The 14,294-nt window shown below is 38.8% G+C and overlaps 1 protein-coding gene across 6 annotated transcripts in view; it reads left to right on the forward strand.

Annotated features, from left to right (window-relative positions):
- Positions 1-14,294, forward strand: part of SEMA6A (semaphorin 6A) — a 172,211-nt gene that overhangs the window by 99,468 nt on the left and 58,449 nt on the right. For 4 of the 6 annotated variants that reach the window (XM_075836351.1, XM_075836360.1, XM_075836325.1 and 1 more), the window contains exons 11-17: positions 188-319; positions 5,342-5,497; positions 6,208-6,384; positions 7,947-8,087; positions 8,232-8,312; positions 11,083-11,141; positions 11,415-11,435. In XM_075836351.1, coding sequence (XP_075692466.1) covers positions 188-319; positions 5,342-5,497; positions 6,208-6,384; positions 7,947-8,087; positions 8,232-8,312; positions 11,083-11,141; positions 11,415-11,435 — 767 coding nt within the window. Of the gene's footprint in view, positions 1-187; positions 320-5,341; positions 5,498-6,207; positions 6,385-7,946; positions 8,088-8,231; positions 8,313-11,082; positions 11,142-11,414; positions 11,436-11,643; positions 11,692-14,294 lie in introns of all 6 variants that reach the window. The other 2 variants (XM_075836342.1, XM_075836319.1) reach the window with 1 other exon arrangement.

Here is a 14,294-nt window from a genome sequence, read left to right on the forward strand (position 1 = left end):
GAACTCGGCTGGCGCTACATTTGTCTGTTTTGCATGGGATCGCCCTCAGTTGTCAATAGATAAGGGTCATGAGTTCAGAGCTAAGCTTCCTATGACAGTAAGCCTTCTATGCAGCATGTGTTTCAGGCACAAATTGTATGCATAACTGTGGAGTGAGTAACACATTCTGGGAAATGTCACATTGCAGCATCCCAGGATCTGCTGTCTGCGCTTACGACATGGCGGACATCGCCAGCGTGTTCACTGGGAGATTCAAGGAGCAGAAGTCACCCGATTCTACATGGACCCCAGTTCCAGATGAACGTGTTCCTAAGCCAAGGTAAAACCTCCCTTTTGCTTTAATGATATTGTGTACATTGAGAATAAATAAAAGTAGTTTGCAATGCTGCTTTACTGTACAGCATGTTTGCGAACCCCAGATTTTTGTGTGTATGGTACTGCAGAAATTGCTATGTAAATAAAGAAATTAAAATGTAGAATAACCTTTAGTGAATCTGCCTTAAAGGGGTTGTCCGAGATCCCAACATTTTTTCAAAAACTCTGTCATACATTACCCCTTATACAGACAACCTAAATAAAGCATTATTTTTAAAAAAAATTCTACTTAACACATTTCTTCTTTGAATTCAGCACAGTTTGTTTACATGCAGTTCAGCTCTGGTTTGTTGATCTTTCCTTGTGATGAAACTTTTTTCACGTGCACGCTCATTGCAGGCTGCAATGAGCGTGCACGTACCTTCCAAGAGTTCACGTGAGCTGTCCTTGCTCCTCCCGCTGACCTCCTTCACTGGACTTGTCTCCTTGCTGACATTCTTGAAGGATGATGAGCAAATGTTCTCCCCCCCATTATGTTTTTCACATTTATGTTTTATTTCTCTTTTCAGGTCTATAAACCTCTTCGTGTCTACCCTAAGGGTATGTTCACACGCACTAATTACGGACATAATTCGGGCGTTTTTGCCCCGAATTACGTCCGAAAATAGCGCCTCAATAGCGCTGACAAACATCTGCCCATTGAAAGCAATGGGCAGACGTTTGTCTGTTCACACGAGCGTATATTTATGCGCCGCTGTCAAATGACGGCGCGTAAATAGACGCCCGCGTCAAAGAAGTGACCTGTCACTTCTTGGGGCGTAATTGGAGCCGTTACTCATTGACTCCAATGAATAGCAGCGCTAATTACGCCCGTAATGGACGCGGCGTTCAAGCGCCTGCACATGCCGTTACGGCTGAAATTACGGTGATGTTTTCAGGCTGAAACATCCCCGTAATTTCAGCCGTTACGGACGCCCTCGTGTGAACATACCCTAACCCTTGTCCGCCCTCCTCTATCTCATGTCTCTCTCCACTAAGGCTTTGTTCACACAGAGTTTTTTGTCAGGAACAATATCTGCCTCAAAATTCCGTCTTGAAGTTTGCGGCAGATTTACCTCTCCGTGCACGTTGTTTTTTGCGTCGTTTTTCCCGGCGTTTTTTGTGCGCTGTTTGCGTTTTTCTTTGCCGATTTTTTTCGGGGCGTTTTTCGCTTACTTTATCTTGGCGTTTTTTGCTTGTTTGTTTGCGTCTTTTTTTGCGATGTTTTTGAATGTGTTTTCCGTTTCGTTTATCGTATCCTTTTTTTGCGCCGTTTATCATTTCTTTTTTTGCGTCGTTGTTCTCGGAAAAATTTTTATGCGTTTTTCGTTGCGTCTTTCGTGTGGTTTTCCCCGTTTTTTTTCGCAGCCTTCTTTGCCTCTTTGTTTGCGGCTTTTTTCGCGTCATTTTCCACGATATTTTTTTCGTCGTTTTGCGTGTCGTTTATCATAGCCTTTTTTTCTACACTTTTCGCGTATTATTTTGGGGTTTTTTTTTTCTGCGTTTTTCGTTGCGTCTTTCGTGGCGTTTTCCCTGTCGTTTTTCGTGGCGTTCTTTGCCTCTTTGTTTGCTGTTTTTTTCACGTTTTTTTTTTAATGTTTTTCCCCGCGTTTATCGTAGCCTTTTTGGCGTTGTTTTTTTATTGTTTTTTGCGGCGTTGTTTGCGGCTTTTTTTGCGTTCGTCCAGCCCCGTCTTATGCCTCATGCACACTTGCGTGTAAGATTGACGCCCGTGAGAAACGCATATGAAAACAGGCCAATTTAAAATAATGGGTCGCATGTGCTGTGCGTGGTTTTCACGATCAGCACACGGGCGAGATTCACCCTGTTGAGAATGGGGCCTTATGCGCGATTTACACTAGCGTGAATCACGTCCGTGTGCTGTGCTTTGAAAAAACGCACAACACACGCGACCCATTTATTTCAATGGGGCCATTGACACATGCGTGACTTTTCACGCAGCGAGAGTCCGCTGCGTGAAACATACTGCATGTCCTCTATTGGTGCGTTATCCTGCACCTACACTCACATTGAAGTCAATGCATGCGTGAAAACCACGCACCGCACACACGTGTTTAGTGCGTGATTTACACAATTTGTTAGATGAAAAAAATGTGCTGGCTTTGTGAGTGCGTGAATAACACACGACAATCGAAAAGCACACTGATGCATAAGGGCGGATTTACACGAGCGTGTGCGTTTTGCGCACGCAAATACGGTGGCGTTTTGCGTGCACAAAATGCACTTGACAGCTCCGTGTCATGTTCATATGGTGCGCAGCTGCGTGCTTTTCTCCCAGCCACCATCATTATGACACGATGTTTGTAAACAGAAAAGCATGTGGTGCTTTCCTGTTTACATTCATACTTTTTACTGCTGTTGCGCGAATCACGCACGTCCCACGGAAGTGCTTCTGTGTGGTGCGCGTGATTTTTACGCACCCATTGACTTCAATGGGTGCGTGATGCTCGAAAAACGCAGAAATATAGAACATGTCGCGAGTTTTACGCAGCGTACTTACGCTGGGCAAAACTCACGGACAGTCTGCATGCCCCCATAGACTTGCATAGGTCCGTGTGACCCGCGTGAAAACCACGCGGGTTGCACGGACGTATAGCACGTTCGTGTAAATCCGTCGTAACGCACACACACACAGACATGATTGACGCAAGTTTTTCACGCGTGTAAAATACACACGCTCGTGTGCATGAAGCCTTACTAATGGACGCTGTTAGACAGTAATGAACTAGTAATACATTTTAAAATAAATGAGGACATAGAAAAAATATTGTAATGAAATAACACACAACATTGTTTAACGATTTTATTAAAAATAAAAAAGGGTGTCATTGAAGTAGTCCTTGAACTGTAAAAAACACATAACTAAGAAAAAAAAAGTGATGCTTAGATACACTGCTCATGTGTGATACTGTCTGTTTGACCATGTATCTAAGGCTACCACAAGGTAGCCTTAGATACATTACCCAAGCAGACAGTGTCACACATGGGCCATGTATCTAAGAATACATGTTAGGCTTAGATACAGGGCCCCAAAACACAAATCTTATACAGGAATAAAAAGAATGTCATCTGGGGTCCTGTATCTAAGCATACATTGTGTTAGGCTTAGATACAGGCTCCATGTGTGACAATTTTTTTTAGCCACTGTATCTAAGCCTAACAATGTAGGCTTAGATACAGGACCCCAGAAGATCTTTTACAGTTTAATATTATACGCTCTGCTCCGGGACTCCTGACATCGTAGCAGAGCCTATAATAGCGTAGTGCGGCTCCTCCTTGGGCCTGCTCGGTGCTACGGCGCAACGGTGTCCCGCGGGCCGCAGATAACAGCCTCAAGGGCTGCATGCGACCCGTGTGCTGCATCGAGTTGTCTGATCCCCTATCAAAGCCTACTATGTGTAGGCTTTGATAGGGGAAGAACTAAAAGTACAGAGGTCACTGTACCTCTCTAGTCCGCGGGTGCCGTCCCTCTTCACTTTTTTCACTGTGAACACGCATAGGCGCGCTCACAGTGAAAAAAAGCTGCATAGGCTGGGCGGGCACCCGCAGAAACGACACATCTCCAGTGACGTGTCGTGTCCCATCCGAGGTCTCGCTGGGGCGAGACCATGTGATCGGGACACGACACGACAGTGGAGGAGGAAGAAAACGTGACGTCAGAAGACAGGTGATCGGAAGAAAAGAGCTGCCAGAACGGAGAACAGAAGCAAGATTGCACAGGTAAGTATATTAGGGAATATTTAATGTGTGTATTGTGTGTTTAACTTTTAAATAAAAATATATCTCGGACAACCCCTTTAATACAGAGCTGTAGCTTGGCTTTCCTTCATGTGGGGCAAAGGTTTCGTTTGCTGCCCTATCCCTGTATCTAAATATCCTGACTGAAGCAAAGTGGCTTGTTGGTACCCTGCCTGGCACCCTCCTCCCAGGGCACATGCCAAGGTAGCTACACCCCCCCCCTCCATTACGCCCCAGCTTAATATATTGGAGAAATGTTTAAACAGCATTTCTATAGCATATATTTAGTGGAATCATTTACTAAAAGAAACCCTGCACTTTAATTATATTTCTCAATATTCTCTACATGGTTGTAGCGTAAAAAAGTAATTAAAGGGTAACTATACACTCAACAAACTTCTTACACGTCATAGCGACATGTCAGGTCTGAGCACTGAGACCCCCACCGAACGCTAAAATGAAGCGGCAGAAGTGCTCATGTGAGTGTTGAGCCGCTTCGTTTCTGTTCGGCTTTTCTATGAAAGCAGATGTAGTGGTATAAAGGATCATAGACTTTCTATTGAGTCCATACACTAACTGCTCGGCTTTACGAGAAAAGCCGAACAGAAAGCAAGCGGCTCAGCGCTCACACAAGCGCTTCTGCTGCTTAGTTTTAGCGATCGGTGGGGGTCTCAGTGCTCAGACCTCCAGCGATCAAAACCGCTTAGCTACCCTTTGTTGACCGCTTAGCTACTCTTTAAACATTGTTCATTGTCATACAATTGAATTTTTTTCGCTATGAAATCTGCAATGGGCATTGTATAATAATAAGTAATAAATGTTGAATGTCAAACTTGACATTATGTATCATTTATTTTATAAAAAGCAGAGAAAATTTTTGTTACTTTAAACAAAACAATAAAAATGTATTTTTTGCCATTTTATTGTAACAAAATTCTAATTACCTCTTTGTGAAATATATGATAATGAGCATTTTGTCAGTATTTGACCACATTACTATATGTCACACCATAAGAATAATTGCTTCTCTTATTTGTCTATGGGCCTTGTAGTCAGAAGATTTAATTACAGCCTTGTTTATGGAATCTTTCTGCTCCATTTGGATATCGTGCAATTTGCTTTGTATAGTAAACAACTCTTATTGAGGTTGAACTCAGAAAACCAAAGTTTGTGTGATATTGATTATGTGCTTTGTGTCATATATTTATTTTTTCATTTTCTCTTCCAGGCCAGGCTGCTGTGCTGGCTCCGCAACAGTAGAAAGATATGCCTCATCCACTGACCTGCCAGATGACACTCTAAATTTTATTAAAACTCATCCCCTCATGGACGAGGCAGTTCCCTCTATAGTAAACAAGCCATTGTTTCTGCGGACGATGGTTAGGTAAGCAGCGTCCGGTGTCTCGCAACAAAACACTGTGTATGTACTACTGATGTTAGGAAACGCGTTTTAGGTACTTTGAAGGTCTGCAAACATATCTGCTGTTTTTGGCGTTTCTCCAACATGAAGTGATGAGAGCTCAGGGCAGATGCCACAAACATCCCAGTGCTGCTTTCAAGATATGAAATGTCATTTCAGCTGTGCTAAAACCAGATGTCAGTGAAGATAGAGATCAGGAGGTCCTTCATTATTAGTTTATCTCATGAGATTTGATAGTAGTGGGGGGGGGGACTTTCAATATCACACCAGCATATTGGCCAATTTACTTTTTGTGCCATTACCCTCTGTCTCTTGATGAGATTTACAAATTATTTTAATTAATTCGATGTTTCCTTTAAATCCTCCAAGACTCCTAAAACAGCTGAATAAAAAAAATACCACCATGTCCGAGATGTATATACATGGGTTTAAATATGCAGTGTTTTAAAGTCGTTTTAAGTTAACATTGAAGAGTGAACTTTTTATGACTCTGTGATTTATCATTGCGCTCAAAACAAATGTTTAACAATTCAGTTTTGCTACATATGTGGGAATTATTACGATTAATTTGAACTTAAAGGGTAGTCATTTAGAATAATTTTTTTGAAAAGGTTCTAGAACATAGAAAAAAAAAACACTTAATAAGCAATGACGTTTCTGAATATTTTTTCCAGGTATCGTCTTACAAAAATTGCAGTTGACACCGCCGCAGGCCCGTATCATAACCACACAGTGGTGTTTCTGGGATCGGAGAGGGGGGTTGTTCTCAAGTTTTTGGCAAGAACTGGATATAGTGGCTTCCTTAGCGACAGTCTCTTCTTGGAGGAGATGAATGTGTACAATGCTGAAAAGTATGTATTCTTCTGAGTATGTGTGTATGTTTTACATTTTTGTACTATGATGGGGTAACTCTTTTAAGGCTTCGTTCAAATCTGCGTCAGGGCTCTATTATGACGTTCTGTCTGAGCTTTCCGTCAGAATGGAGACCTGACTGAAACAAACGGAAACCATAGGTTTCCGTTTCCATCGCTATTGATTTCAATGCTGACGGATCCGGTGCCAATGGTTTCCGTTTGTCTCAGTTGTGCATGGATTCCGTTGTTTTGACGGTACCTATGGTTTCCGTTTGTTTGTCAGGGTTCCATTCTGACGGGAAGCTCCAACAGAACGTCAGAACGGGACCCTGACGAAAGGAGATTCCTGCAAATTGAGAGGAGCCTAATGTTTATATTGTCTGTAATGTGCAGGTGTATTGAATATGTATAAGCACCAGACCTTACCCAGTTAAGTATGCCATGCTGTTAAATAAATTACCCATTATAGAATAGGTCTAAAGCAACACGTCTTCTGCCATAAAATCTTAATAGAGATATTAATTAAAGGTTCATGGCGATACAGATCTATATCAGCAACAGTCATCGATATCCAAGGGCAATACACAACTCAACTTGACATCTTATGTAAGACCAGACAGGCTTATTACTATGCCGCTATTCTCTATCTTCTGGATATGGTCTAATAAGAATGTAGGCAATTCATCTGTCATCCATCTCATGTGTGAAGAGCTTTCAGCAGCCGCCTCTCAATAGACGATATGTGTGAATCTTATGGATTCCCCGGATAACCCAAGAATAAACTTTTTATATTTGTGATGTGTTTGCAGCAACTTTGAGGACTCTTTATCTAATTTTTAGTGCCATCTTACACTACATGCACTCCACACTATTAGGATGAAGATGTTTTAGCCAAACCATATTAATTATACTGAATATATTGTTCCCTTTTTAACCAGTACAATTGCATTGTGCTTTTTATTTAAATTGCTGTAATTTAACAGATAATTTTTAATTACGGTATGTTTTGGAGTGGCATCTATTTGCCTAGGGCTACGTTACCACTATTGCATTTGGGTGCAAAGTTTAACTAAGCCACGTACACTAATTGCTCTACCAATGTAAGCTATGTTAGGACAGCTATCTGGTGGTGAAATGAGGGAATAGACCGAATGCGAAGAACCAAGCTGGCTCAGCTGTTTCCACGACTGCCATACTAGAATGTAGAGAGCTGCAGACATGTACAGCCATCTCTCTATTCAGTCTGGCCTCAGGGAATCTCCGTTCTCTAGATAGGTGAAGGTTCCAGACATTCCCCCCCATCTATCAGACATTTATGTCATATCCTGTGGATATTCCATAAATGTCTGAAATTGTGCGAAATTGAGACTCTCATAGTTAAAAAACTGCTTGTGGTCAGCTTTTCTCTGAGTCAGGTATAAAGACGCTGGAAAAGTATTTCACTTTTAATTCTTTGCACAGATATAGAAAAATTTTTGTTCCATCCATTACTTATGTATAATCACAAAAAAAGTAATAATTTCAACATAAATCACATTGTGGTAACTTTTTTTTTATAGGTGCAACTACGAAGGAACTGAGGACAAGAGGATTATTGGAATGCAGCTTGACAAGCATAATGCTGCTCTATATGTGGCATTTTCTACCTGTGTTATTTGGGTTCCTCTTGCAAGATGTGATCGTCATATGAAGTGTAAAAAGTACGTGTTTGTTGCTTGTGTAGGGAAGGCTTTACACTGATAGTGTTTCTTCTAGTCCCTCAGTAGACAACATGCCCTTTTAGTAATCACCTGGGTAAAATGAGATGAAATCCTCATTCTGTGCTCTCTATCCCTTATGTCTAGGACTTGTATTGCTTCCAGAGACCCATACTGTGTTTGGTTGCGAGATGTGGGAACATGTTCACAGCTGTCACCTGGTACTAAGTAAGTTGACACAAATGACAAGATACAACTATTCCGGAGATTATGTCAGTGAATGTTTTAATTGGATAAGCAATTGACTTTGTCTTGGAGGTCTGACTGCTGTGAAACAGTGGTAATTATAATAAAAAAAAAAAAACAGAAATGCTTAATGTACATCCAGGCTGACACAATGACACAATGTTTCCATTCTACAATACAAGGAATTGCCTAAGATTTTTTAAACGTTCAAGTTCTGTAACAAGACAAAGTTGTCTTTGGCGAGCAGATGCCTCCGTTCCAGCTTACTGTAATTCTGGAAAATATAATAGGACTTTTCAATTCATGGAGCTGCTCTGAGCCACCACATATTATCCTCCAAGTAAAAGCGGAATATGCAATTGAAATTTAAAGCAAAGAAAACTATTTTAATTAATTTTGGCAAAAAATAAGATCAACAAAGGGACTTTGTTCTACTCAATAGGGGATATACAGTAAAGGATCTTATTTAGTGTGTTACAAAGTAGAAGGTCTGATTGTTATTGGAGATATTTCAATACCTCCCCTATATTGCTGGCATAAGAGCCTGTTCTCAAGAGAGATGTTATTCATTTGGCCACACACATTCTCAAATTTTCTAAATGTCTGGATCCTCTAGGGCCTGCTTAGCAAAGCTGACCATTGACCGTGATCACTACAGGTCACAGTCATTGGCAGGGAGATTTTCAACATCTGTGTGATCATAGCTATTCCATTGAGAGTGGATGTTGTTGGTGTTACCAGTTTGGCCCTTATATGAATAGGTAGCATTACATCCATATAATACCAACAGATTGCAAAGTCTGCAGTGGTAGAGATATCTAAGGAAAGTGGTACGAACATTGTAAATTAAAAGCAGATGTGAATATTCATAAGAACTGCAGACTATTACATCATAAACCGCTGAAAGCGAAATGACTTCCATGGGTAAATTTGTTATTTTGGGTTTTGTTTATTTGGAAGTTCATTGTTGTAGCAAGCCATATCCTCCATTCTTTGTGAATATATATTGTGTAGAAGTCGAGGTTGTTAACTCGATACAAAAAAAAAGCTGCTTTACCCACAGTAAGTCATTTCCATATTGTTTTCATTAACAAAGATGAATTAGAAGCAAAAGCTTCTGGGTTGAGCTTTCACATCTGACTAACGTATGGAGTAAATTTCTAAAAATACATGGACATCTGAGCAGCATTCCAATCCACAGTTGACAGGATGAAGCAAACTGCATAGACACAATATGATTATTGTGTGGGGAGCTGTTTGGGTGACACATGCTGTTCTGTCCTAACTACTATAGCATTTATTTTTTATTTTTTACAACGCTCAAGCCTAAAATTAAGATTGACAAGTCATGAAACTAAGCTTTGGGACGTCTTGTTAAAAATAGGAGGAATGTTTTGGTCCCGTATTATGTTACTAGGTTAAATATCCCATTATATAAATAACCCTAATAAAAATAATTAGATTTAAAAACATATTTAATTAGCTACAAAACGAAATTACTTGGATTTATTTGTTTCATGTTGCTCATATAGCCTTAACATATTCCATACGGCTGTACAGAGATTGTCATAATTCACATCCGTCCCTGTCCCCAATGGGGCTCATAATCTAAATTCCCTATGTCAAACACACTCGGGACAGTTTCATGGAAAACCAACTAACTTCTCTGTATGATTTTGGAATGTGGGAAGAAACCAGTGTATCTGGAGGAAAACCACGCAAGCATGGGAAAAACATACAAGCTCCTTTCGGATGTTGTCATTGGTAATATTTGAACCCATGATCCCAGTTGGATTACTATGTCTGTATAACCTACACAAGGTTTTCCTAAAAAAAAAAGTAACTGTTATTTTTATAAATAATCCACCAATTAAATTTATGGTAGTCCGTGATCTTTAATTACCAGACCTGTGACTAATTGGATCCAGGCCAAAAATAAGACCGAGTAAAATGTTCGGTTGATACCCATATAAAGCCAAGCCAAAACTATTTAAAACTGGACTGTAAACTATAGTTAACTAACCAGATAATATAATTGGGTAACTGATCTCAAAATAGCAAAACATTCTTTAGATGACAGCTAAGATGCTTCACCCCTCGACTAAGGGTCCTTTTACACTGGCCAATATTGGCCATAAAAACGAGCGCTGATCAGCGAGACAGCTCGTTGATCGGAGCTCGTCTGCTCCTTTCACAAGGAACTTTGTACGGGGACGAGTGATCGTTACTACATCAGACATCATCAGACATAACCGGCCTCATCCTTTAGCTGCAATAGACATTTGATGGTTAAAATTGTGGTATCCAAACAAGATTTTAAAATGTAAGGGGTGTATACACTTTGAATTATATATAGTGACCCCTGGACTTCATGCTTGTAGAAATTCCATGGTAAATTACTTTGAAGTAATTTATGTTGAGTTTATTTTTCAGACTTCATTCTGCAAAAATTCTATAAAAAAAAAATGCTTTTGTTGCAGGACATCAAACTAAGATTATTTGGTACTTGACAAAGAGAACAGATGCCATATCAATAATAGCCTGGAGTTTGTCTTACTTTTATTTTTATTGGGATAAAGTCAAGGTCACCATGACTTCATGCATCTTGTTTTTTTGTCTTATTTTTGCACTTTTTTGACTTGTGTTTTTTTTTGTCCAAACTGTGCACATGAAGCTTTGAAGTTTCGACACCAGCTGCATGTAGCCTGTGTGCTGGAGTTCCTAATCCTGTGTTTTTCTTCCCTCTTCACAGAGTGCCATTTGAGCAAGACGTAGAGCATGGCAATACAGACGGCCTAGGCGACTGCCAAAGTAAGCAAAGAATCAACCCAGTGTTTACTTTGGGTGAAATAAGCCTTCTAAATTCCCAGCGTCAACATTACCTGCAACAATAATAGTAAAGACACTTTGCATTAACGAGCTGAAAGAATTCTATCATTGTGACTCTGACATGAAAAGGAACCTCTATGTTTGCAGAAGGGGAAATAGAGAGGGCATTTATAGTGTTGAGCTAATGTTGTAAAAATCACAAAAGTTGTATATAGGAAGCAGAAGTAACATTTTCTTTCTTTCTTTCTTTTCCAGATTCTTTTGTGGCATTAAATGGTAAGGAAAAAAATACCAGACTTATAAGTATACATATATGCTTTTTTAGATTGAAGTCATTTTATATATATACACACTCATTTTGCTTCTTCAAAATATGTATATAGTGTTTTTGTTTTTTACTTTAATTTTTTTTACATATGTTATTAAAAAATTCTTCTTGCAGCTGTACCAGTCAAAAATTTCACCCTCCACTATTTTTCCATAGAGTTTTCAACCGTACCTCCAGATCAGGAAATATATTACACAGTGTATGGTCAGTTTATACATGTTTCGTAAACCATTCTTAAAGCAGCATTAGTTATAGCAGTATTTTTCATTTTAGATCTCTTATACATCCATATATGTGGTTTGGAGTTGACCAAAATTGCCGGTATAGAAGATGCAAGCTCCCTAGAAATATGGTTCATGACAGGTTTATTATTTTTTTTTAAATAACAAATAGTTTCCCTCAAAATTAGGCCTGGTTTACACAGTGCAGATTTTGAATGCATGTCTTAAGCAAAAACAAATTAGATCCAGGAGAGCTTACCTATATGGCCGTCCTTTATATATTTCTTCTGTTTTGCTTCCGTTCCTGGTTTTGGCTTAAAAAAATACATGTGAACTAGGTCTTAAAGTTGAATTTATTGCTCCCATAATTTAAGATTTTTTAAAATAGTAAGAAAATTGATATTCTAAATGTTAAATATACCAAATTAATAGTTTTTTTTTTCCATTCAAAGATCTTTTGAGGCTGAAATGTCATTAGCACCTCCTGAGCTATTAATGCATTGTAGCAGGCGTATTAATATTTACTTATCTCCCATTAGAAGTCTCATATTTCACTGATCAGGCGATATAAGATATGAAACTTGAAACATTGCCTTCAGAGGAAGAATATTTATTTTAAGTGAAAGTAGGAACGGTTGTGGAAGTCTGATATCCATAGCCACAGACCACGCTAATAAATTGATATTGCATTAATAATATATTCCACTCCTTGAATCTGATAATTCCTGGTTAATGACCTTCTAAATTGCTTCCCTGACAGTATTTTCATACAAATTAACAATAAAAATGATATTTCTTCCCATTGCGCATGTAGGTGGATAAATGGCATATCTAAATTTATACAGAACTTTCAGTACTTCTCAGACAGCTCCCTATTGTTTCTGATGGGTTTATTTTGGCATGTGAAGACATAGTTGCTAAAAGTCTCTAATTGAATACAATGTGGTATTAGCTGCTAACTTGTATTTCTTAAAGGCAGAATCCAATGTATGTTTAATCAGCCAATATTAATAGAGGACCATACTCTGTTATGCTCTTCTAAAGCTTTAGATTTCATAAAAGGCAATTTTGGTGACTTGGACCCTTAGTTTAACTCAACATTATCCTTCCTCTTTAGCTCTACTCAACCTTCCCTCTCGCCACCTAACTGTATTTCTGTAGTTGCTAATACATTATATGTAGAAGATTTATTCTTCTGAAGTTCGTAGTCTTAATCCAGTAGTAGTGCACCTAGAATAGTTGATTTTCCTCATATTTATGTGTATTCACCAGTTTTATTCCAGTTGTGTGGTCAAATTTTTAAAACGTTGTTGTTTTGGAAACCACAAACCGCATGTCCCTTTCTATAAGATACATATCATTTAAAGGTGTTGTCTCCGTAAGGACATTGGGGCAGATTTACTAACACTGTCTTAAATGTAGACAGTTTAGAATTAGACTAGATGTGACAAATTTACCACATTTGCTCATGCTGGATGATAAATATGGCGCATCTCTAGACACTTCTGCCTAACTTCATACCACCTTTTGACTTGTTTACCTTAGACCGCTTTTTTGCGCCTAAATTTTGGTGTAATTTGATGCATCTTTAATCACACCCCTTTCTGCTAAGTTACGCCCTTTTGGTGGAGTAGTTGATAAAAGTGTATAAAACTCTTTATGAATTTGGCGCACAGTATGTGCGCCAGACATCTGACAGACTTTGAGCCAGAATTCTTGCAAATTTTGATTTGTAAATCTGCCCCATTGATGGCATATTTATGGTAAAAAGCCAAGTGAAGCCGACAAGAGACGCAGTGGCATGACGCTTTCACATTGTTTGGGCACCCACCGATTGGACATTGATGGTATATCCTAGCGATATACCATCAATGTCTTTACTAAGATAGCCCCTTTAATGATCATTCTCCATTTTTTTTATTTCAATGTTTTGGGTTGTTGGGTGGGGAATGATCATTTTAAGTAATGGAATTAGCTACACTTGAAAATTTTAGAATAGAACAAACAAACAAAACTAAATCTAGTATAAACCAATTCAATAATTCTAAGAATGTTTCGCATTTTATATTACAGTTCCATTTAATGTTGAAAAAAAACACACTTTTTACTGTAGCTTTTCATTTTTATTAAAAAGCAAAATAGTAATTATTATGTAGAATCTAAATCTATTTTAGAGCAACTGTTGATCCAAGATACGTCTTTCAGGCTCTTGTTGATAAACACTTCCCAAGAAGCCTTGAAAGCTACAATTATAATGATTTGACAGTGCTTACTGGTTTGTGCAATTTAACAGCTGGAGAGATGTCAAGTAAATGTACATTGCACACATTATTTTCTTGTTTTCAATTTAAAAAACATAACCGTTAGGGACTTCTAGATCAGACGTACTCTCTCCTATACATTAAAATATAAAGTGTGCCTTTAGTCAGAAGATACTATAAAAATAAAAAAGTCTACAGCAGAAAACATCAGTGCCCTCTACCTGTAATTCAATTTCTACCTTTTTTTTTTTTTTATTCACTTCTCAATAAATTGCTTGGACACACAAATGGCAGACCAGAATAAACAAGCCCAGAAATATGAGTT

This window comes from Rhinoderma darwinii, chromosome 1 (assembly GCF_050947455.1).
Source record: "Rhinoderma darwinii isolate aRhiDar2 chromosome 1, aRhiDar2.hap1, whole genome shotgun sequence".
NCBI classification, from domain to species: Eukaryota; Metazoa; Chordata; class Amphibia; order Anura; family Rhinodermatidae; genus Rhinoderma; species Rhinoderma darwinii.